The 24,561-nt window shown below is 47.1% G+C and overlaps 1 protein-coding gene across 7 annotated transcripts in view; it reads left to right on the top strand.

The window, feature by feature from the left end:
- Positions 1 to 24,561, top strand: part of si:ch211-285f17.1 (sickle tail protein homolog) — an 82,902-nt gene that overhangs the window by 36,044 nt on the left and 22,297 nt on the right. For 3 of the 7 annotated variants that reach the window (XM_067251282.1, XM_067251287.1, XM_067251284.1), the window contains exons 2-6: positions 873 to 1,195; positions 15,431 to 15,511; positions 16,533 to 16,728; positions 19,119 to 19,317; positions 20,184 to 20,277. In XM_067251282.1, coding sequence (XP_067107383.1) covers positions 873 to 1,195; positions 15,431 to 15,511; positions 16,533 to 16,728; positions 19,119 to 19,317; positions 20,184 to 20,277 — 893 coding nt within the window. Of the gene's footprint in view, positions 1 to 872; positions 1,196 to 2,540; positions 2,677 to 11,057; positions 11,082 to 15,430; positions 15,512 to 16,532; positions 16,729 to 17,821; positions 17,834 to 19,118; positions 19,318 to 20,183; positions 20,278 to 24,561 lie in introns of those variants that run through there. The other 4 variants (XM_067251283.1, XM_067251285.1, XM_067251286.1 and 1 more) reach the window with 4 other exon arrangements.

Genomic DNA, 24,561 nt, shown 5'->3' with positions numbered 1-24,561 from the left:
TGTTGTAACAGTGGGGACTGGTTGTATGTTTGCTTCATTGCCTCACATCTGCCACTTGGCATAACTCCCACATGTTTTATGTAGATATAATCTTGTTGATTCGACACATGGTCTCTGTTTCCTTGGGAACCCATAAATCTCCAGGAAGAACTCTCAGAACTTCTTCCAGAGTGGGCCTGTTCCGCAAGAAGCAGCCCATTGCCATGGAGAGCTTATTAAAACATCCACTAATGAACGACAAGACATTTCCTCTCAATATATCTGCTTCGACGTGAAGCAGTCATCAACACCTTCTGTTTCACCCTGGGATGATATTTCCCAAATATATCAACAGTCTGGCTCGTGTTCCCTCTCAGACAAGATACTGAATGTCGGCCTGTTTTTCTTTATTTATTATAACATCTGCTACTGGTTAATGTTTTCGTCGCCAGAATTGCTGCTGTCATTTTATATTTTTTCAGTCCACTCTCCGGTCTGGAGCAGGATGAAGAAGTTATGAGGTTGTGCCCTGTTTTTCAATAGCTGATGCACAAACAAGTCTGTTTTCTTCTGAAAATCTCCAAAACTTGTCCGCTAATTGTAGTCATGTCCTCTGACTGTTATAGTTGTATGAAGAGGGTGTTGTAAGAGTGAGTGGTGACTGTATAAGTACCTGCGTTATCACTGCAGTCTCTCCCACTTTGGAAGGTGTTGTGGTCTTAGTGAATTTTAATCTTGCAAAGCTTTTACTGAAGGGTCGACTGAAAACATGCACACACAGACACACGCACACACACTAGGCCTCCACACACATCAAACTGACCTCGTCTTACACCGTGGCCTCGTTGACGATCCAGTGTACTGACCCTCCCTGTCTATCACCGTCTCCACAGAGCAGACCAAGAGCAACCTGAAGGTGACCTCCCCGGAGGACGGAGAGCACCTGAGCCGCAGGCAGGCCTCGCCGAATGGGACGCCGTCCCGCTCCCACACCCCCGCCTCAGCCTCGTCCGCCCCCGCCGCCGACCCCAAGGCCTCCAGTCGCACCGTCCCGCGCAGGCACACGGTAGGGGGCGCCCGCAGCTCCCGGGACATCCTGGCCATGCAGCCCCCGGACATGGACAAGAAGAGGGAGGCTTTCCTGGAGCACCTGAAGCAGAAGTACCCCCACCACGCCTCGGCCATCATGGGCCACCAGGAGAGGCTCCGCGAGCAGGTACGTGGTGGTCAGGTGGAGCTCGTCACGGGGTGTCTGGGTGGAGGTTGTGGGTTGTGTTCACGTCAGTGGTAGTGACTATTCAGTGTCTGTTCTCACCAAGGTGTGCATAGCCTCTGTCTTTTCAAAAGAAATCATGCTAGTTACAGTAAAACCATGAGAAACAACGGCCACTATGTCTTAGAATCACAGCAAAACTATATTTTATTATGATCTTGAGGTTATTGGAAAGTACTCATTTTGCACGAGTGTGAAAGGTTTTGTTATTTGATCTATTTGTTGTTTTGAAGAACTTGGCCAACTCAAGAGTTCAATTGCAGAACTATTTATCCCTTTTTACCCATAGGATAGGATGGAATGCCATCTTATAAATCAGGTTGCCAGATATTTTATACTCCAACTGTTCTGAGATTAAGTGCTTTTTTCCTGTGTTGTGCAGAAGTAGAAATCTTTCTTTTCTCCACCTCTCACTTCAGCTTTGTGTTGGCAAAACCTTGTTATTTGAAGCTCATATAAACCTGTTGCTGCTTATTTATGCATTGCAGGTAATTCATTTGTAAAGAATGTATAACAGGATGGAAATGTATTGATTAATTATATATATATATATATATATATAATTATATTACATGCTGTCCTCACATTCCGACCTAATAACATGTTGCATGTCCAGGTGTGTTTCAGTGAGTGCTCAGGGAAGACTTTGGAGGGAGGGAGAGGCGGACTCAGAGCAGGGTTGGAGGGAGGGTGATGAAGTGTGTAAGTGTGAGGGGGTTGTGGAGGGAACTCTCTTGGTGGACCTTTTGCTCACCTAGCCCTGGGTGTTGCTGTTTGTTCTGGGTCAGAGGACACAAAGGGAGACAGGTCGCTAGGGTGTATAGCCAAAACAAAGGAGGTTGAATGTAAGGCCGTTAGACACTGAGCCACGGGGGGTAACATGGTAAAGGGCACACACCATGTTGCGCAAGAAGTGTGTGTGTGTGTGTGTATGTGTGTATGTGTGTATGTGTGTGTGTGTGTGTATGCTGGGATGCATTAACATCTCTGATTATTGAGACAGAGAAAGAGAGACAAAGTGAACTTTGTCAAAAAGCATTTTCAACTAAATGTAAAATGTGTAGGGACTTCCATTTCCAATTCAATTCCAAGTCAATATCCGACAGTCCGACACAATAGTATATTTGGAGATAATATGGTAGTCGGACAGGTAAATTAAGCTCTGGACAGGGTGGAGTCAAAGTTGCCATGGAGAGGCATGATGTCATCGCTCGAGGGGCTCAGTTTTCATGTAGGTGCCTGTTCGGAGTTTGTAGTCTTGAAGCCCTCGCTTAATGCAAGAGCGCTACGCTCAAGTCATGGAACACGGTACAATTGTGGCACGGTCCTTTCTGCCTGAGTTGTGCAAAGGAATACAAATGAACAATTGTCGATAAAAAGAACGCTTCAACTTTTAAGGCACGCATCTCTGACGCAGTTTGACGGTAGGCTCTTACTGCAATTGCTTTCTTATTTTAAGGTATTCAAACTATTCCAGTTTTTATCGGAAACTGTCGGTAAGTTCTTGCAATACGTACGGACAGGCATGCATTCGCTTCTGTTTTTCATTTAGAGTTAAGTTAAAAAAATATATATAACCGATGTACATGTTGAAACTACTCGGTGCAGCCATCAGGTGCTCCACTTGGGGGATGCTGGAAAAGTGGCGCTAGAGTTTTACAAGCAACAAAGCAATTGGTTATACATTATTACATTATTGGTTGTACCCCTATACATTATTAACAGTGGCTTAAGACAATTCGCGACGATGGCATACTTCTGTGACAACTCGAGGCGTATGAAGTGTTATAATGTGTCTTTAACAGTCGTTTTATAACCTCTCAGCGTCTTCTTATGGCGCGTAATCGGCATGGCGAGTTCAATGACTTTCCAACAACAGTTTATCAATTCTCGACTGTTAAAGGTCAACTACGTACTGGCGTGTCATTCTCACATTGAAGTCTTCATTTGTCAGTGCAGCTAACCAGTCGAATTCCTTTCATGTGTTTGCAATACAATCTCACCCAGGCGCAAGTTAGTACGATGATGTTGAATGTTGATGTTGAATTTGACCATCGTACCCGTGTTGTATTTGCTCAGTACTTGTAATTTTGTGGTGGCTAGTTGGACAATTGTGAAATTGATTCAGTAAAGATAGTGCACGGAAACAAGGGGGTGTTTGTTATCGTCACCCTCTCCGTCTCCCTCCCCACACCACACTCAAAAGTTGTTCTAAAGGTGTCAGGTGTCTGCCAGGTGAAATGTATTATTCATAAAGAATACATAAACTGAATATAAATAAGGCCCGGTCAATGGATTTCTATTTGAGAGAAACAAATAAAAAGCAAATTGTTTGAATTGTGAAATACTTCACTTTAGAAGGATATGGAAGAGTGAGACTGTCCCCTTGTTTTGGTCTTCCTGGGACATCATCCGTGATTTGATTGATTTGCAAGATGCTGTTGAGGGTCATTCCAGGGTTGCGAATCATTTGTTCTATACTGTATGGGCCCTGTGGAGAGAGTCCTGTCTAGGCAGCATCGCTTCCCTCCAAGTATTTTCCCATGGATGAAGTTCAAAGTCAAGTGTATTCAAATGAGCTGGGGGAGGAGATCTGATTGGAGGTATGTGGGCTTCTGTTAGCTGTTTTGGACAAAGAAGTATGTTTTCTTTGTGAGAACTGAGACTATTTGCAACATAAGCTACCAGAAATGTATGCATGGACAATTTTGGCTGGATTGAAACTGCCATACACTGACAGCACACAGTTTTTCTCATATCAGTCTTACAAATGGTAGTCCACTTCACCTGACATGAATCAGATCTAATCTAGACTCGAATTTTCCAGGGATATGTCAAGGTGTTTGCTTTAACCTGTAAGCAACTGTGTGCTTCAAGTACGCTTTCTGCCATGTGTTGTTGTAATCAATGTGTGTCAAATATTGTAGCAATACTTTTACTGTACTTGGAAGGAGAAACGTGTAATAATCCTGTAACATGGCAGTGAGTAACTGTAAGTAATGTTCTTGTCACACGGCCGTTGAGTGACAGAGAGTTCCCAGAGCTACACAAATCAGAGGAGCAACCTCGTAGGCAAGAGTGCTACGACAGTGACACCAAAAAGAGAAGGTCTGAAATTTCACAGACGGGGTTGTCTCAAGGTTAAACAGAGGTTGGGAAGATGATATCTCTACGCTCTGCAGGAAAGTGAGTGACCCCCCCCCCCCCCCCCCCCGGACCCCCCCTCACCCAACCTCGTGATGAATGACTCACTCTCACACAATTTCTACCCCCCAGTTAGTCTTCCCCCCTCCCCTCAATTCCTCCCTTGCTCTGATCCTTAAACCCTTAACAAACGGCAGGGTGGTTTAATTTCCTCTCTTGATCGGGCTTGTGCAAAGACCTGGCCGCCACCCAGGGGAGATGAGATAGCCGGCCTGCCCCTGTGCCCATCTACCCACCCCGCCCCTCCCCACGCCCCCCCCACCGTCCACCCAGTCCCTTCAGATGAGTCGGCCCGCGTTTGATGATGATGAGCACGCACTGTAGCGCTTGACCGATCACACGGATCTCTCTCCCCCTCCCTTCCTCCCTTTCTTCCACTGTATCCCCTTCCCTCCCTCTCTCCCTCTCTATCTCTCCCCCTACCTCCTTACTTCCCTTCCTTTCTTCCACGCTCTCCCCTTCCCTTCCTCTCTCTCTCTCACCCCTCTCCCTTCATGCTTTTCTTCCACTCTCTCACCCTCCCTCCCTTCCCCTCCCTCCTCCGTCTCTCCCTTCCCCCTGAGGATCGAGCGATGACAGCCCCTCCCCCGCCCTGCAGTCTGGCTGCCATCGTGCCGGGGTGTCGGGGGATTACCGCCGCCATCTCAGGACAGCTGCCTGCAGCTGTGGCCTTCCCAAGTCCAAGCAATCCTTCACACCTAACTAGCCCTCCAGCTCTGGAGACTGGAGTGCCCAGGTCTTTGTCGGAGCGGTGTTAGGAAACAGCTCCTGGGTTCTCTGTGGTGTTTCTTTGGGGGAGATGTAAACATATTGACAGGTGCAATGGATGGCCATGATTTGTTACAGTAGCTTGTATTACTGGGGGAATCGTGCTTAGTGAAATTCAAGTTGACAAATAATTCAGCAATGTCCTAATAGGATTATTTGGGATGGAAAATACTGCACCTGGTAATTTTGTGAATGACATAAACTTTGTTTAACTCAGGTTTCTCACCTTGAGCTACTGAAAATGATTCTTCCAGTAAGAGAACTCTTCCCCACTTCCTCTCTCTCTCTCAGACGTGACATTCTTAATGTGGCCTTTGCAACATTTGGCCAATCTTTGGTGCACAGTACTCTCCCTCTCTCCCTGGCCTGCTACACTGTTCTCCACCATCGACCAAGGTCAGCCAGATCCGAGGGGCACAGCCAGAGGAGGCTCTGGGAGGAACCTGAGAACATCAGGTGGAGAAATGGGGTTTCTGACCATGCACTTCTTATTTTAAACACCCCTTAACCTGAGAAACTGACCAAAAACAGAGCTTACAGCTGAGACTTCATTGATTCTCTCTTTCTCTCTCTCTCGCTCTCTCACTCTCCCTTTCACTCTCTATCTCTCTCTTCCTACCCCTCCCTCTCTGTCTCTTTTCTGTCTATTTCTGTCTTTCGCTTTGCAAGTTCTGATCGGTTAGTAGGCCCGACATGCTCTGCACGCCTTCGCATGTTCTGAGCCTTGCAAAGTGGATGTATGCAAGTTCTCTCTGTGTCAAACGTGTACAGTCTTCGCCACCCACCCCTCGCCATGCTTTTCCTAAAGCACCACTTTGTCACGGCTGTTACGTCCCCCTTGTCTGGGATCAACACAATCAGATCCAGTGTGCACTGGGGAGCCGGCTGGCTAACATCTGGTTTTCATCGAACCTACTCTCTCTCTCTCTTTCTGTCTCTCTCTTTCTCTGTCTCACTCTCTTGGTCTCTCTCTGTCTCTCTCTCTCTCTGTGTTTCTCTCGCCCCCTCTCTCTCTCTGTCGGACGAGTGTCGGCGACAGGAGCTGGGCCCTTTAATGACCTCTCCCCCGAAGAGGAAGTTTGACGAGATCCCCGGGACCAAAACAAACGACGTCCGCGGGGCAAACGGAGGCGAGCGTCCGGGGAGGGGGAGGGGGAGGGCATGGGGGTTAACGACACATGCAGGCATTGACCTGCCAGGCCTGGGGGGCAGGGGGGGGGGGGGGGGGGGGGGGGTTGACGGAGGTGTGAGGGTTGGGGTCAATAGAGCCTGACCTCGCTCCCCGCTAGCACCCCCTACCCCCCACCCCAACTATGGGGACAAGTGACCCATAGAGTGGCGTCTGGTCTGGGGCTAATCCTGAAGGACAAAGGGGGTGGTTTTGGGAGGTTGGGGTGGGGGGTTAAGCCTTGTGTGACAGAGGTCTTTGCCCAGCCCTGCTCTGATCAGCTTCTGATAACGAGCCAGACGCCAGACACAGAAAGAACACGTCACACACACACACACACACTGCTACATGTGTAAATCAGACCAGCTAGTCAGGTCGGATCCCTTCTCCTTCTCTCAGGTATGACAAAGCTCTTGTTTACAGACGGGCTTTACTTTACAACAAAAGCGATGAATCACACCGAGTTATTCGTGGCTTCTGTTTCCGCTACGATGAAACAGATGACAGTACACAGAGGACAGGTTTAGATTGTTCTTCTTTGCTGAAACACTCCTGGCTGAATGAGGGGGAAGGCGAGCGGGCGGGCGGGGAGGGAGGGGTTTATACAGGACAGACATCTTGAACTTTAAAACACACATTCCTGAGGGAGCTATTAAAGCCGTTAGTCAGAACGGTAGCAAGTGGGGAGCAACCTGCAAGATGGGCCTTCGTTTCTGCAGTCCCACCATGGTCCATGATAACTCCTCAGTGCACTGTGGAAGAGCTTGCTACAAAAATGGCACAAAGTGCATTTAAAACACACAACAACGCATTCAAACATGCATATATCTTTGGCTCAAGGAGTTTAACTTTAATACCATTGATATGTAATCATCCTGTAGGGTTTACATTTAGTCATTTAGCAGACGCTCTTATCCAGAGCGACTTACAGTAAGTACAGGGACATTCCCCGAGGCAAGTAGGGTAAAGTGCCTTGCCCAAGGACACAACATCATATGGCACATCCGGGAATCGAACTGGCAACCTTCAGATTACTAGCCCGATTTCCTAACCGCTCAGCCACCTGACTCCCTTAGGTTTGCATGGATGTCCTGACCTGTCCTGGCAGTCGAGTGTTGAAGCCTTCATGGTGATGAAACGACGAGCTAGGATCTGATCTCCAGATCAAAAAAACAACCCCAAGAGGGCTGGAGAGGAATATGGCTATTTCCATATTGTTTTTCTTCGATACACACACACATATACACATACGCAAACAGGAGGCATGTAAACACACACACACAAGTGCACTCACCTTGTTCAGCCCCAGCGATTCTTCGCATGCGATCAGACATCTGGCAGAGACCAGGGGCTGAAGATGGAGGCCTTCACTTCAAACGCTGGAGGTGGAGAGTGAGGAACACGACCATGACTGGAGCATCTGGTTCTGCTGATCCAAACCCATCTTGACCCTCCACCCCACCCCAAGCTCTTATTCGCTGGATAGCATTCCTTTTCAGGGAGAGGTAGTGTAATAAGTAAAGAGAGCGAGAGAGATATGGAGAAACACCTGGAAAGTTAGGGAAAAGAACGTATTTGATTTATTGCTTTTCCACATTTTGAGACATGATTCACCACCTAAAGAGCCACATCGAGATATGTCTAATTACTGCTCCAATCCATTATCGTTGAAAAACTCATGGCCACTTTTGTGATACTTTAGCTTTGGGGTCAGCTGTAGGTGGATTTGTGCTGAACAACATCTGTTTTGTCAAGTTATGAATCTTGTCGCAACCTCCTTAATCTCACTGCTGGCAAAAGCCATCACAACTAAGCTCTTCATAGGATGATGTTGTATGTTGACTGTGGGGGTTTGAGTTTCTCTCACACGGATGACTGGGCACTATCTCTTGATAGCGCCCGGCTGATGCTGGTCATCAACCTCAACCACAGCCGTCATCCACCATCACGGGAGCAGGGATATAGAGGTGCAGAGAGATGCCTGGCTCTCTCTGTCAGCAGGTGTGTGTATGTGGGTGTGTGTGTGTGTGTGTGTCTGTGTTTGTGCAGGCCCAAAGCCTGTAGCAGAGAGTGTTCTGTGAAAGGTGACAAGAACATTGTGTAAAGGTCAGAGGAGATAGAGGGGAAAAAAATGAACAGATGAAGAATGAGTGCGTGAAAGGAGGAGAGAAAAGGGATGATAGGCAACAGTGATGTTGAAAAGAGCAGAGCTCCATCTTGGGTCAATCTGCTAAATCCAGTACTGATTGATAATATAGACTTTGCATGTTTACGTGATTATGCTGGTGAGTGTCTATGTCTGTGCGTACATGCAAGGATCATAAAAGATTGCAACTTTCAGGGAGGGAGTGGAATGCCTGTTTATGTTCTGTCATGTTTAATGAAATGTTTGACTAATGGTGCGTGTCTGTAGAAATGCACTTGTCCTCCTCTCCACTGGCCTCATCTTCCCATGACCCATCTCCTCTTCCCCTCTCTTCTCCTCCCCGCTCTTACCCCTCCTATCTCATACCCTCCCGACCTCCTCTCCTCAGCCCATCTCTCCTCAAGTAGATGGAGAGATAATGTTACACGGTCTGCGTTGAGGAGTGCCAGTGCTCTCTGACAGACTCCTAATTAGACAGGTGCAACGCGGGCGTTAACCACGCTGGTTCCAGGAGCCTAGGCACGTCCTCTCCGTCGAGGTGCTCTGACAGTGATTTATGCTCAAGACAACTCTCTCAGTGAATGAAAGAAGCAGTATTTTGGGTGTTGCACAACTGCATTGTTGGACGGATAGAGTGTGGATGTGATGGTGCAGTGTTCCCTGGCTATGACTTTGTTTGTGTGCCATTGTGTGTGCTTTTGGATGCGTGTGTGTGCATGCTTGTGCGTTGAACTTGGGTGGTGATCACTTAGCTCTGTGAGGGGAGATCAAGACTTTCTTTGTCCGCTGAGTGTCTCACACAAACACACACACACATCATCCCATTCTTATATGCAGCCCTGCCTCTTTAAAACTTCAGGCTATTCATTTCCCAGCTAATATTGGGTGTACATTTTATCAAGAGACTGTCAAAAGTGTCTACTTGTTTACTCAAGTTCTCTTTCTCTTTCTCTCTCTCACACACACACACACACACACACACAATTACACAAACACACACTGGAAGCTTTAAAAGTCTTTGCAATCTGATTGTAGTGTGTGGATATTAGAGCAAGTCTGGACTGGTCATGACTCAGAATTGTACTGTTTCAGCAATTGTGCAGTATGTCTGAGAGATCGAGAGAGATGGATAAAGAGTGTGAGAGCATCATAGTGTGGGAGAGAAAGACTGCAAGAAATGAAAAGAGACATTTAGTGTGTGTGTGTGTACGCGTGTGTGTGTGTGTACGCGTGTGTGTGTGTGTGGATGAAGGGCGTGAAGGTAAAGGACAGGTAAATGATAGCCCAGCGAAGCCCAGACCTGCAGAACTGTTATGTGTTAACTTCACACAATAGGCAGCTAAACTAACCCTGAAAGAAAACACCTCCATGGAGAGGCAGCTACACCAGAGGGCCTAGCTAAAAGCTAACATTACTCTTATAATTGCTACAAACTCTTATTTGTAGCAATTGTAGTACGCGTTCAATCTGCTCATCAGTCATTTTATCCTTTTGTTAGGTAAGATCTAACAGTATGTATGGTAATATTAAAGTGACCCGTATTAAAAGAAGAATAGAGCATTTTAATTGCGAGAAATGTGGCAAAAACAAAATAAACATGTAAGTGTGAAGCAGATCTAGCAGAAGGCTAATTATTGCGGCCTGTTCAATTCAAGTTTATTGTCATATGTACAGGATACACAAGTATACAAGTACAATGAAAAGCTTTGTGCCGCTGAGCTACCTATAACAATGCCGTTTTTAATAATCAAATAGATAGTAGCGGACAATAATAACAATAACAGATGAAAGATAAGATAATAATAATTTAAAAAACAATATTCCTCTGTCCTCGGGTGATGAAGTCATCAGTGGTGATGGGGTCTGTTTGGGGTGGAGGGTCTCTCCTGGACACAAGTGGCATCTCTCTCTTCCCCTACATCTCCTTCCAGAGAGACCTCAGAGATGTGTTCTCCCAGACAGAGCCTGGAGCGGTTGTAGAGAGTATGTGACTGCAAGTTCCTCTCTGATGGTTTCTCCAGATAGGGATGTGAGTTGACAGTGGAGTATGTGTCATGTCCCAGGCTGTGAGTTTGTGTGTGTGTATACACTGGATATATGTGTGTGTGTGTGTGTGTGTACGTGTGTGTGTGTGCATATGTTGATGTGTGTGTGTCTAGGGGACACTGCTGGAGCGGGGGAGTCATCAGCTCTATGGGGGAGGGGGGGGGGGTGCAGAACAGAGCTGGACGACAGAGCAAAACAGGGGGGTCTGGAATAACAGCAGGAAGAGAAGCCCTGTGTGTGCTTGTGTTTAACGGAGCAGGAAAAGAAGCTCTGTGTGTATTTGTGTGTGCATGTGCCTGTATGTGTATGCGTTTAACAGGGCAGGAAGAAAAGCTTGTGTGTGTGTGTGTGTTGGTGCGTGCTCACGTGTGTGTGTGTTGGTACACGCTCAGCCAGGCAGGGAGTTTCCACTCTCTGGACAGTAGGTTTGCACGAGGGAGAGGCAGTTGTCTGATAGCCCCTCAGGGCGAACACTGAGAGCTTCTCCTTCTGTCTCTGTGAGTACAATCACACGCTTCTGGGTGTTGTTTAGGCTTGTGCGTTTGCATTTTCATAATACTAAAACCAACTTTTGTATGTGAGCTTTTTTGCATCCATGCATGTGGGTGTGTTTGTACAGTATGTGTGTGTGTGTCGAAGCACCTATCAGTATAGAAACATTTATATCAATGGTTATTGATTTGCTTGTTAAAGTAGTGGGACTGTAGGGCAAGTGTTCACCTGTTTCCATATCCACATCTATGTTTGTGGAAGTTTGGGGATTTTAATAAGCTACTCGTTTAGTGTAGACAAACCTGTCAATGGTGTGTTTGTGTCTGTGTGTGCGTTTGCTACTTACGCACATGTCAGTGGTTTGAATCGACAGCGTCGGCCAGTGCAAATCAGTTGTGCAAATGTCAGCAGCGACGGTGTGCTGGGGCTAGCCGTCTCCTGTCCGGGGAGGACAACAGAACGGTTGTTGCTGTGGAGACCTAACTTTGTCTCGTTGACAGACGTGTTATAGATGGGTGGTATTATTGTCTTTACTGTCTATCTGTTTTGTTGCAGTGCACATCTCTGGGCAGGGAGGCTAGTCCCAGCAAACAAAGAAACGACTGTGTCATCTGCCATGCCGAGCGCATGTTTTTGTTTGGCCCGGCCCCAGATGTTGATCATGTGGTAATGTGATTGACGAGGGAAGCGCTATAAACGCCACTGTGCAAAACCCACCACAGGCTCCGGCCGCACGCCACGAGGACCGCGCCGCAGCGGCTCGGGAGGGCTGTCACCCTCGCGGCCACTCCTCCGCTAACGAACCAATTAACGCGAGGCAGGGGCCGGCCTCGTCTGGCAGAAGGTCATCTGAGGATTTGTGATGTGTGTGGGGGGGGGGGGGATTAGGAGAGGAATGCGGAGGCGAGGGGTGGGGGGGGGGGGGTGCGAGGGGTGGGGGGGGGCTGGGGAAAGAGAGTGGTTGGAGTTTAAGGTGTAGCTGTGGATGGGGGCAGGGACTGGGGTCGGGAAGGGGGTGAACAGGCCCAACCTCGGACATCCCCAGTCCCAGCTCTCCAGTAAGGTGTGCTCCATATAGAGTCCAATCAACAAACACAATTAACCGTTTTTAGATATCTCTTGTGCAACCGTTTGCTTACGTTCCACAGGCTTATGTCAGATTTGTCCCGGTAAACACAGACGGCGTGCCTAGGCAGGGCAGAGTTAACCGGCGCCAGAGCCAAAGCGGGTTGGGTTTGTTTGCGTGACTCTGGGAGTTGACCCGGTCAGTTAATTACACACAGCAGAGTGATGGAGCGCCTCTATCTCCTCTACGCCTCTCCTTACTCTCTCCTGTCCACAGGGAGCTCAGCTAATTACCATCTTAAGTGAAAAAAGGTGTGTGTGTGTGTGCTCGTGTGTTTTGGATTTTGGACTTCAATCGAAGAGAGAAAGGAACTCGCTCTCATCCGCCGTGTTTGGTGCGTGTGTGAATAGGTGTGTGTCGACGGAGATAGTTGAGTAACTGTTCCTTGTTTTTGACACAGTACAATACACTGTAAACCAAAGTTGAGCTTTAGCCTTTAAGTTGGAAAGAAACATGTTCAAATCCAAGGGCCTAGCTACATGACGCCAATCTCCCTTCTTCTAACACTCTTGTGCTGCTATTTCCGTCTGTTTTTTTGTGTTTCCGACCACTTCGAATGCGGTAGACACGGAGGTGAACAGCTACCCTTGAGGCTACCATTACCTAGATGATGGAGGGAGTTGGCGGCGTGTTTTAGTCTTATGTAGCCAGGGGAAGGTCCCCCCCACCCACCCCTGGACGGCAGCTACAGGAGAAGCCATTATGCTTAACTACCATCATTAAGTTAATCACCAGCTCTCTGCTCGACACGTCTGTCGTTGCTGGTCTGTCTGTCAGTCTGCCTGCCTGTCTGTTTGTCTGTCTGCGTACTTGCCTGCTTGGCTACCTGTCTGTCTGTTTGTCTGTCTGGTGGTCAGGTTGGCTCTGTGTTAAGACACCAGTATGATCTTAGGAAATGACGGTCTTATCCTCATGGCATGAGATGAAAAACACTGGTGTTTCCTTGGATGCCTTGGATGTTGTTTGGAGCTTTAGGGTTCTCTTTAGGAAGGTTTAGACTTTTATCTCTGTGTTTCACAGCTTCAATTGAAGCAGACAAGCCTTTTTTCTTCTGAAAATACCGGAGGTTGTTTGGGATTTGGGAGCATTGAAATATGAACGTAAATCCAGAAACACACTATACTTATCCCATTCTCTTCACCCATCCACACACACACACACACACACAAAGTTTGATGATGGCACATATCAGATGGCTGTTCCATGTCACTAGGATGTCCTGTCTCGCAGGTCAGCTTTCCTGGAACAAAAGACTCACTCAAAGGTTAGCTTGGTCACATTGACACGCACACACACCCAGGCAAATACACACACACACAGTCACACTGGCGCAGGTACAGGACACAGGCAAGCACACACACACATAAAACCCCCCCCTGCTTTCGTTCCAACACCAAGACTATAAAGGGGATTTACCGTGCGCAAAGTCTCCCTAGTATGAAATGGACCAGACATAAAACACTTCTCAACAGGGCCGTCCGCTGTGTGGACGCCCGAGGAAACCCGCTCTGAGATTCAAGCAGACCTAAGGTAGAGCCTGCCTCTCTAAAGACGGGCTTTGTAGTGATTTAGGATTTACTCATTTTATGCCATTCATGCATTTTCAGTGAGAAGACAACCAGGGTTTCTTTACAGGGAACAACTCAACAAGGGTGTGTGATGGTTCGACCCCTGTCTGACCTCTGACAGGCCTTGTCTTAAAAAAACATAAATGGCCACCTCAAAACGACTTGCTCTACTCGTTTACATTAGCGTGTGACAAGTGCAGCTCAACTCAACTTGTTTGTCATCTATCACCACCGTGAGACAATAAGTATAGACTGTGTATGAGTGTGTGTGTGTGTGTTGGCCACACAGCAGAGCAGTAGAAGTGCTGGGGTTGCTGTCAGCTGCCATGGGAAAACCAACCACTGAGAGTGAGAATGTGGGTGTGTCCTCCTCCACTTGCCTAACCACCTAGTGATCTGGTGGTTTATGTGTCTCGAAGGGGGGGTAGGGATACGTTTTTTATGGTCGCTAACGGTGACTGAGTTGTGGTTTTGAGACATCTGGAGCTAGCCACAGGAAGTGTGGAGATTTGACAGGAAATGGTTTTCTGTGAGAGTAGGGTGTCAAATGTGCTTGTCAGATGTATAATGTAATATATATGTATATATATATATATATATTATGGAGAGAGAGAGGAGAGAAAGAGAGACCTTCCTCAGCTCATCATTTGTCAGTTCTGTGCTTGGGGCCCGGTGTGTAAACATAATTGCGTGTCTCCTTAGGAAACACTAAGCACTAAGTCTCATTTAACATAACAGCTCCTCCCGTTCAACCATTCGCTGTCACTCACCTCCGCCAAAACACTCTGGTGGGATCTTCAACACCATATCTATCTCAGTAACAATCCCAAAACATCATCCGGCCTGCAGCGATGAGTTGTAAGTGTCCAGTGTAGGTAGGCCGGGTTCATTTCTCAGCCTATTTGGAATTGGCTGCTCATAAAAGATTCAGGACCACGGCTTTGGTTTCACGGCGTGCTCCCCGGTTTGAGTCCACACGCCACCCTGTCCTGACCCCGCCGTGTTGACCAGCTACCGGATCACGTTTATGCACCAGCTGGATGGAGTCCGTATTTGTTAATTGAGTTTAAGGAGTTACGGAGGCTTGAGTCAGCTTTTCTGGCTGTGTAGGGGGGGGGGGGATGGTGGGGGGGGGGGGGGGGATGGTGGGGGGGGGGGGGTGGTAATATTGCAGTGTCAGGTAAGATTGCTTCTGTGGTTGCACCCTGAAGGTGACACACACACGCACTGGCCCTGGATCCTTTCACCATGACTCAGCAGAAACGCATGCTCTACGATAGTAGAACGACCATGAGTGTGGACGCCGGCTTTAGAAGGAAGCCTTACATTAGCCAAGAATCTAGAATGACAGACGGGTACCGTAGCTGCAGTCATTCACTATCTACAGTAGGATGTCAGCTGACAAGGTCAATCACAGAGATCAATTTTTTACACTAGCCTTGTTTTCTGTAGTCCATGTAAAATATATTTATCTATCAGATAGCACTGGGGCGGAATGGATTTCTCTCTGTGTTTGTGCTCATTTCTTATCACTGGATGAGCTTTTCGATGCGTGTTTGACCATCTTCCTTCCATCTCTCCATCTTCCCTCTCCCTCTCCACCACTCCTGCCTGTCTTTCCATACCTCCCTTCTCCCTCCTCCTCTTTCCCCTCCTTCAGTCCCTGCAGATCATGCTCTCCTCTCTTCACACTGAGCTCGACATTCAGAAGTACTTGCTGAAAATACAATCGCCCGACAGAGTTAGTCTGCCTTTGACCTTATCTGCATCATTCCCCATGAGTGTGTGTGATTCCTTGTGTGTGTTTTCAGTCCCTGCATCCCAACGAACCTCTCTGTTCCTGTGTGCTCACTTGCTGTGCCTCCGTGCCCCAGCATCTGCCCCTACGCACTCATGCCAGCTACTCTTGCCAAGCAAGCCACGGGGGGGAACAGAAAGCTTCATCAATTGTTTGTCCCATTCAACCCACCCAAACTGTGTGTGTGTGCATGAGTGTGCGTGAGTGTGTGTGTGAGTGTGTTAGTGTGAGCGTGCGACTCCCTGCGTGCGTCGGCATTTCGATGTGCTCGCGTTCGTGCGTGCACAGCGCTGGCTGCGTGTCCACACACCCATTATCTCTCTGGCACAAGCAAAGCAGCAGTGCCTGCTTTCATAAAGGCCTCTATGTGCACTGACCCCAGCTATTAACTTACACACTGCCCCGGCTGAATAGATGACTTTTCATCTCACACACACACACACACACACACGAAAGCACTTAAACGTAAATGCACAAGCACTCAAACACACACGTTTAGTAGCCGTCCCAAGCCTTGGTGCTCCACTCTTTCTGGGGCCTCGGCTAACACATTTCTGAAGCATGTAAATGTAACTGGTAGGTCTTCAAAAGATAATACTGAAATGTATTTCTTTTGACAGCGTGTTAACATGGGCTCTCGACAGCTTGTAGGCATGCTTACAGCGCATAGTGTTCTACCAAGACCATTAAGTGTGGCATTACTAATTGTGTGAGATTAGAAACAGATTTTTCCCTCCATAGGCATTTGAAGTGCTCTTTTATCCCCTTTAAACAGGTGTGTTCTGACTCAAACTGTTGCACACGTCCAGTCTCTGACGGCTGAAACGAGTCGATCAATTTCGAAGACCAAAGCATGATCTGCTGCTCCTCTCATCTGTAAATCAGTTTGCTGTGCTGTGGTCCTGTGAGTTTGACCCCTTGTCTTCCCTCTCTCTCTGTCTCTCTCTCTTCCCCCCCCTTCCAGGGTAGGAGCCCTAAGCACGGCCCCAGCCCTGTGCCCGGTGTTGGGGAGCAGGCTGAGCATCTCTCCCTGGCCTCCATCGAGTCCCTGGATACCATGTCGGAGGCGGACTCCCCCAGCGCCTTCACCCGTGGCAGCCGATCCAGGGCCAGCCTGCCTGTGGTGCGCTCCACCAACCAGACCAAGGACCGCTCCCTAGGTAGGTGCCTCCGCCAGCCAGCAGGTGTTGCAACACTGACAACCACCGGCAGGCATGTGTGACCACGCTTGCATGTGAGGGCGTGTTTCAAGGACTCAGCCCTCTGTCTTGAGTCCTTGAGTTCTGTCTTGTCTCTCTTTTTCTCTCTCTCTCTCTCTCTCTCTCTCTCTCTGTCTCTCTCTCTCTCTCTCTCTCTCTCTCTCTCTCTCTCTCTCTCTCTCTCTCTCTCTCTCTCTCTCTCTCTCTCTCTCTCTCCATGTTCTCACACACACACACACACAAACATCAGTCTACTCTCCTCCCCCTCTTTTCCCATCTCTGAGCTTAGCTGTAATTAGAATTCATTTCCCCATGCACCGGGAGATTACAGAACACAGCCCCACAATGTGCCGTCATGTTATTTACCGGATCAGAGACCGCAGGCGCATTATCAATTCACTCGGCCACTCCATTAACTTCGATGTAGAGAAATACCCCAAAGTTGTGTGCGGCCACGGACAACAAGGGAGCTCTCTCATCGCAGCATGTGCTGCAGTCCAACTGACAGGATATTGCAGTTTAATGGGTGACTTACGAGCGTAAACAAACTCCCGAGTCTTTTATGTGGGGACGTAATAATTGGCTTGCTCTTCGTTCTTTTTTATCTCTGAAAAAGAGGGTGTTTGTTTGGAGCAGCTCTTAACTAGAGTGAGAAGGAGGGAACCCAAAAGCAGTGGTTTCCCTTGCCAGCCCAATCCATGAAGGCCTCTTGCCTTGCTGGAGGCCCGCTGGAGCGAAACATTTTTGTTTAAAACCTAGAATATTCTATTCTCCGTACCACGTGGTACACACACACACACATCTGCAGAAAGCGTTGTGACACCAGAGCGTTTATGGGGTGAGAAAGGGGGCGGAGAAACAAGGGTAACATTACCCAGAGTTCCTTCGGTGGCCCTCCACCCCCACACACACACACACACACACTCCCAGTTTGGTCTTTAGAGACACATGGTTCGTCCTAGAAGCCAGCACTGGCGGAGGGATCAGCACAGCCCTTTCACTCAGAACACTGTCTGCAGTTCCTCAAGACGCTGCTGGGATCAAGGAAGTCCTTTAAATCCGTCCAGTAAGTTTCTCTACTTCCTTCAATACGGCATAGATTTGTAGGTTTGAGAGCTTGTGTTGCTGTCGGAAAGTGTGGAGTTAAGTGCTACCAGGAGGTCCCTGCTCTGTGAGTTGGGATTGGGTCGGAGGTGTAGCACAGTGTCCCATTAGGCATGAGGACAGAGTGGAGTTGAGTCTGTTTTGAACAACCAGAGGACAATCAGAGAACGTCTGTTCTTTTACTCTGTTCGTTTGTTTCCGCGGCAACCTGAACATTTGGTTTTCATTTCAAGTGAAATCGGCCAATGAGCACCCACATGCTGCTCTGGGACCACACTGGTGGAAGCCAGATAACATGAATGCTACAGTATGTACTGTGAAGTTTAAACTCATGTGGTGACTTGGTCTGTGCTGTTAGCATAACTGCAAATCAAGGAAGGGGCAATGTTAGTTTGAATAAAAGAAAACACATTTGTGAAGTTATTACAAGGGAAACTCATAATGAAGTGTGTGTGTGTGTGTGTGTGGGCCACTGAGCAACTCAGCAGTTTGTGTTTCCCAAAGTCATGCTTCTCCATCTCTCCTGTTTCAAGGTGCATGTAGCACGTGTAATATTTCACCCACATTTGGGAGCTTTTACTTGCCCAGTCATCGATGGAGAGAGAGAGTTAAAGGGTGGAACAGAGCAAAGGAATAGAAATGAGGATCAGTAACAGCACAACAATATTGTTCAATATTGTGTTGCCTCCCCCCCAAAAGTCCTGCATCAAGGAAAATCTTGTACAAATCCTCGTGTTTCCATGAAGAAGGTTTTTAAGTTCTGTGTATTTATCATGATGCTGTGTTATATAAATATAAGCTTTGACTTAAACAGACATGCTAGGAGACATCTGTTTTGGTGGTGTACCGTGAAGTAGCCACACCCTTAGTTCAGAGGAACTGGAGCAGGACACTTTGATGTAAAGTTACATGTTTCCGCCCACATCACACATCGCCCCGCCCCCTCTTCCCCCAGCACTCTCAGTCACACAGCCCACAAGGGAATTCAATGAGCCATCTTTGATCTTTACTGGAGACACACATGCACAATATATCCCTCCCTTGCTCTCTCTCTCTCTTTCTGTGTATCGAATCTCACACACACATCATTTCTGTACTTAAACGAACTCCCTCCATAACCACTGTGGACCCATAAACGCCACTAAACCCATAAAGATGACTTTCTGACGGCGTACTGGACTTATCTGAACACACGCTGTCTCAGCTGACCTGATGACTCTCCCCCCCCCCCCCCCCCCCCCCTCCAGGCGTTCTGTACCTGCAGTACGGGGACGAGACCAAGCAGATCCGCATGCCCAACGAGATCACCAGCTCCGACACGGTGCGGGCGCTGTTCGTCAGCGCCTTCCCCCAGCAGCTCACCATGAAGATGCTGGAGTCCCCCAGCGTGGCCGTCTACGTCAAGGACGACATGAGGAACGTGTACTACGAGCTCACCGACGTCAGGTGGGGGGTTTGGTCGTGTCCGTGGATGTGCGTGTTTGTCTTTGTAGAAGCAGATCCTTTTGGGTGTGTCTCTCCTCCCGCCCCCCCCTCTCCCCCAGGTCGTCATTGCTACCCTGCCGCCTTCCTCTTCCCCCTTCCTTTGCTACTTCCTGTCTAAGCCCTCTCCACACAGGAAGTGACCTGGGCCTGGAGCAGCCTGCACGTCCACTTCCTCCTCTCCAAACAAAATCAATAAAGTTGCGGATACAGAGGCTACCCAACAACTTACAAGCCCCTTTCCAAAACCCTCTTCTACTAATCTGTTTTCCTTGAGTATTATTACTCAAATTATTTTAATGTTTGTTTCTAAAGAACGTCAAACACAGTGCAGAACACCAGAAAAAGAATCAAAGCTTCTTTCCGAAAGCTATACCTCGACTTCAGCCGTGTATTGTCTGCAATGTGTACTTTGGAACTATCTCAGTTGTGTTATATAACGGCAGTAAAAAGCTGTGACGTGGGTTACAGAGGCTGATACAGCACAGAGGTAGAGAACACTTCAAGAAGCCGCACTTTACATATCAACACCTAGCACATATCCGAAAAGACTAGAAAACTCGTAGTTTCAGTCAACAAAACGTCCATGACGCCGTTTGTAGATTTCCCTATGAGTCATTTTAGGCTTCGGATATAATTCGAATCCTTGGACACGGTTGGAAGTCCGGCGCGATGTCTGACTACAGGAGTAGGCTGTCTGTGTACGATGTGGCCATGGCTGAACACTGGCCCATGGCCGGGTACAGGAGACCCAGGTTCAGGCAGGACCGGCCGCTCTCTGACGGAGATATCTGGGCCGCCTCTTTACCAGCGGATGTCTTTCTCTACAGAAACATCACAGACCACTCCTGCCTCAAGGTGTACCACAAGGACCCGGCGCAGGCCTTCAGCCATGGCCCCAGACCCACCAACGGAGATGCCAGGGTGAGTACCAAGCTCACACCCACCTGGGGGTTCCACTGAAATGGGGTGGTCATCCAAGCATTGGTCCGTGATCTTAGCTAGGCCACACCGGTGTTGATGTTAGTGTTTTTCAAATACAGCGACAGCCAACCTTACCTGGGGGTAATTCTAACTAAATGAGGTTAGGTTTGGACTTTGAACCATTTTCATTGTGTGTATAGAAATTGTATGTGTTGGTAGTGAGTGAGAGTGTAATTCCCAGAACCACACCTGCGGAGTAACAAGGGTAAAGGTGGAGTTGTTTATGAGTGTCGGTCAGACCGATTGGCAGGGTGCCAATGGCTACGTCAGAGAACAGGCCTCTCTGGGAAGTCACAGTGTACTGGCACAGCCATCAATGGGCCTTACCGTATCCAGTCTCCATTTCCTCTCTGTTCTCCTCCACTTATTACTCTTCTGCCCCCCTCCCCCCCTTCCCCCAGTCTTTGACCTCCTCCACCTTTCCATTGTCATCTCCTTCTACTCATCGCCCATCGAGGCACTCTTGTGGTCTGTGCTCCCCACCACCTCATCTACTTAACGGGGCCTTTTTTTCCTCCACCGCCGGATTTTGGGCCGGAGGGGTGTGAGGGCGGGTCAATCCAGCAAGTGGGAGGGCTGAAGAGGAGGGGCAACCCTGTGGAGGCAGCCCCGCATGCACGTCTCACTACCACGTTGCTGGGAAGGGAGTGGGGGATGAATGGAGGAGGGATTGAACCTAGATTCACAGGACTTTTTCTTTCTCCATTCTTCTCCAAATCTCACCCTAATCCCCCCCCCCCCCCCCCCCTTCTCCCTCACACATACACACACATTATTTTTGTTTCCCGTCGATGTAACGGAACTAAAGCTTCCTAAGACCTCATTCCTTGTGTGTTCCACCTCCTCAAATCCTCTCCGGCCAGCAGACCCCTGTCTTTCTCTCTAATCCAGGCTCTAAGGCTTGATCTGCCACCCCCCCTGCCTTCACCTCTCCACGTGCATTGCTAGGAAACATCCTCAGAATTATATTAATACTATTCATATTCTCCTGGGGAAAATATGATTTAACCTAGATAAAGGGAGTGCAGGTGCTTTTGTGGACTCTGAGGGGGAGAGGTGGGGGGGTAGTTTAAGTTCCTCTAAGAACTTATGAAAGTGTTGCCCTGGGTGGTAACACACTTTGAAGGGGCTCTCAAAGGTCAAGAGAATGAGTGGGAGAAAAAGACAAATAAGGCAGAAAATGGAGGGGGGCTAGGGGAGGATAAGCAGGCAGAGAGCAAGAAGGCTTCTAAACTGGGGGTGCAACAGTTGATAAGGAATATTTAAAGAAAACCTTTTTTAGGATAGCACTAGCTGCTTTTAACATAAACAAGCAATGTTAAACATTTCTTACCTACGGAGGCCCTCAGAGTTGTTTAGCAACACAGACAGCTCAGTGCCAGCGGAATATGAATTTCAGTTTTTTGAAGCAGTTGTTCCTTTCCAGACAATTATTCCATTGTATTTTTTGTAAACACTGTCAATCTAACTTGAGCTGGCGGAGAGTGCAGAAGTTCATCTTAGAATTGGGGGCACTGTTTCTTATATTTGAATTTATTTATATCATATACAATCTTTTTTATGACCTAGTGCAACTTTAAGGTGGACTGGCAGGCCATTATGCATCCCAAGTAGAGTGTTGGAGAGTGCTGATTTGTTGCTCTCTGTCTCTGATGTGTGCCTCTAGTGGCCTGTCTGTCTCTGATGAGGCCTGTCATATCAGCACCATCAAGCAGTTTAGCCCGCAAGCTGTTACACACTCTTGTCTCAACAGACAAATCTGGATTCTTCTGCTAGGTGTGGTCTTAGACATGTGAAATGCATGTTTGCAATGTTTCTGCAATGTAACATGCAATGTTTCTTTGCATGTTAGTTATTTATTCATTCTGTATGTTAGTTTGTGTGTGTGTTAGAGCGCGTGAGAGAGACAGAAGTATAAGATATGATGTTGGGAGTGTGTGTGATAGAATGATAGAAAGAAAATGTGTTCTCTGTGAGAGAGAGAGAAGGTTAGACCATTTTTATTTTCTATGGGTCATAACAAGGCTTGGTACAGATTAGACTGAGCTCTTTCGTGTCGTCCCAACCAATCAACATTTAGCAAAATGTCAAGTGTGAACCTGCAGGTCACATGGTACAGATTTCCCCTTCTTGCAAAATAAAGCAGACATTGAAGTCTAGATTGTTTTTTAATCAAATTCTGCAAGAACATGTTGCATCGTGCACATGATACCAAATGGTAATTTATTGGTAAATCAATCTGCAACAGTTATTTTAGCTTGAACTAGTCAAAGAAATTACATTTGTGCTGAATCGATCTAGAATAATGTTCTACTATGAAATATAATGACTGATGTCTGAATCAGTGCCCTGTTTTTACAATTGGCCTCATCAGCTGATGGCAGAATGCCCCTTGCAGACAGACCGACAAAAACACACACACACACAAGATAAACAGTATCTTTATTTTTGACAGATGTTAAGCTCAGACTGCAGATGTTCTCTCCGAGACAAAGGCCTTTCTGATACCGCCTTGCATTGGCAAGTCTCGTTTTATTGTGAAAGCCAAAAACTAGCATTCTAGAAGCAGGGACAACTACTATGTTTGAATGAGGGCTGCACCTGTTTAAACACTGTGTGGGGGGAAGAGGGGGGAGGGTGGGAGGAGAGGGGTTGGAGGTCTATGGTGGGCTGAACAGTGTTGCTTTATATCAGTATTATCTTGAAGTGATCAAGGAATCACTACTACTGAGTCCTCCTGCCTGAACCATGTCGTACTAAGCCAGCAATATTTTTTTTCTCCTTCCATAATACCAAATGTTCTATTTCTTCCATTCAGATTATTTAAATAGTACATAATAAACAGCTCTTTTTGGTTTGTAAATGAAGTCATAATGTTAAATTAGGACCAGTTAGCATTAGCTACAGTATTAATCTGAAATAGAACAAGAAAAAGTTAGCTCTGTCAGCTTCAAATCTTCATGTGTCAACATGTTCACAGCTTTGCATATTTGAACATCAATAGAGGCTGGCCCCTCAACAGACTCATGTGAAGTGATTTTGTGTACACAACACCAATGTTTGCTGTTGCTTGTGTTTTGTACATAGAGTTTCAACTTTGGGCTAATCGTTCACTGTAAGGTGGTTCCCCGCAGGATAATCACCTGTTATCTTCAATTATTTCCCTTTTTAATCTTGATCAAATATTATTCTCACACTTAATGAAATAGTGCTACTTAAATCTTTATTGATGATAAAGAACTGTTTCTCTGAGGATAATTTTTGAACCTGGTTTTAACACTGTAATATCAGCTGTGTTTTGAGGATTATTTCAGTATTACCACCACCATAACATCACAGTCAGCTATTTCCAGGGTAGAATCAACAGTAAGCTAATATACTGTTGTTTCTGCCTTTCCATGGACACATCTTCTTTTAGTTTTGCATTCTTATTTCAGTTTAAGCATCAGCTTAATCTTTAGCTAGCCTGTGGATGTCGACCTGGTGTACAGCTGGAGTCAGTCTTCAATCTAACAAGTAACAACCGTGCGGTATTGAGGTGTCTTTATGAGTTCCTCCCAGACATGTTGTACTTCTAATAACAACAAGGGAGAGAGGGAGAAACAGAAAGAGAGAAGGGGTAGAAGGGAAAAAGTCTTTAAAAAAGCAACATGAGCCAAATGCAAACCAAATGTTCCCATTTTCGCCCCTCTTAGCATCACATCTGAAGACTCATTTTCTTATTTGTTTAGCCAGAGTTTTATAGGTCTACTGACCAAATCCAGACCGTTGCCTCTTAAGGTCATGATATTTGAGAAACGAAATGCTTGTAGACCCTGTAAGGTCCAATAGCATCTGCTTGTGATTGACAGCCATAGCTGTCCTGTGTGGCTGTGGTACGTACAAGAGAGAAGACTAGTGGTTCTGCGTGCTTAGATACAGTACAGCAGTGCTTGCCCAGCCCTGGTACTGTAGTTCCCCTGTACTTTTCCTTTGACTGCACATCTTGGCAAAGACAATAACAAGTCAAAGACAAGACAAGACAAATAAAAAGTTTGCACTCAAGTGTATTTATGTATAATTATACTAATCCAAATAGGTTAAGTCGTCAATGTACTTGAACCATCTTAAGCCTTTTGTTGATTTATTTATTTAGAACATGCTGTTCTAAAGTTTTTGAAACGAATACTGTGTTTCTGGCCAGACCTGTCTCTCCAGGATGTTTGTAGATGTATTTTCCTTTTC

The sequence above is a fragment of the Osmerus mordax genome, chromosome 15, assembly GCF_038355195.1.
Source record: "Osmerus mordax isolate fOsmMor3 chromosome 15, fOsmMor3.pri, whole genome shotgun sequence".
Taxonomy (NCBI): Eukaryota; Metazoa; Chordata; class Actinopteri; order Osmeriformes; family Osmeridae; genus Osmerus; species Osmerus mordax.
The sequence above is the reverse complement of the archived record's forward strand: the minus strand, read 5'-3'. Positions and strand labels throughout refer to the sequence as shown.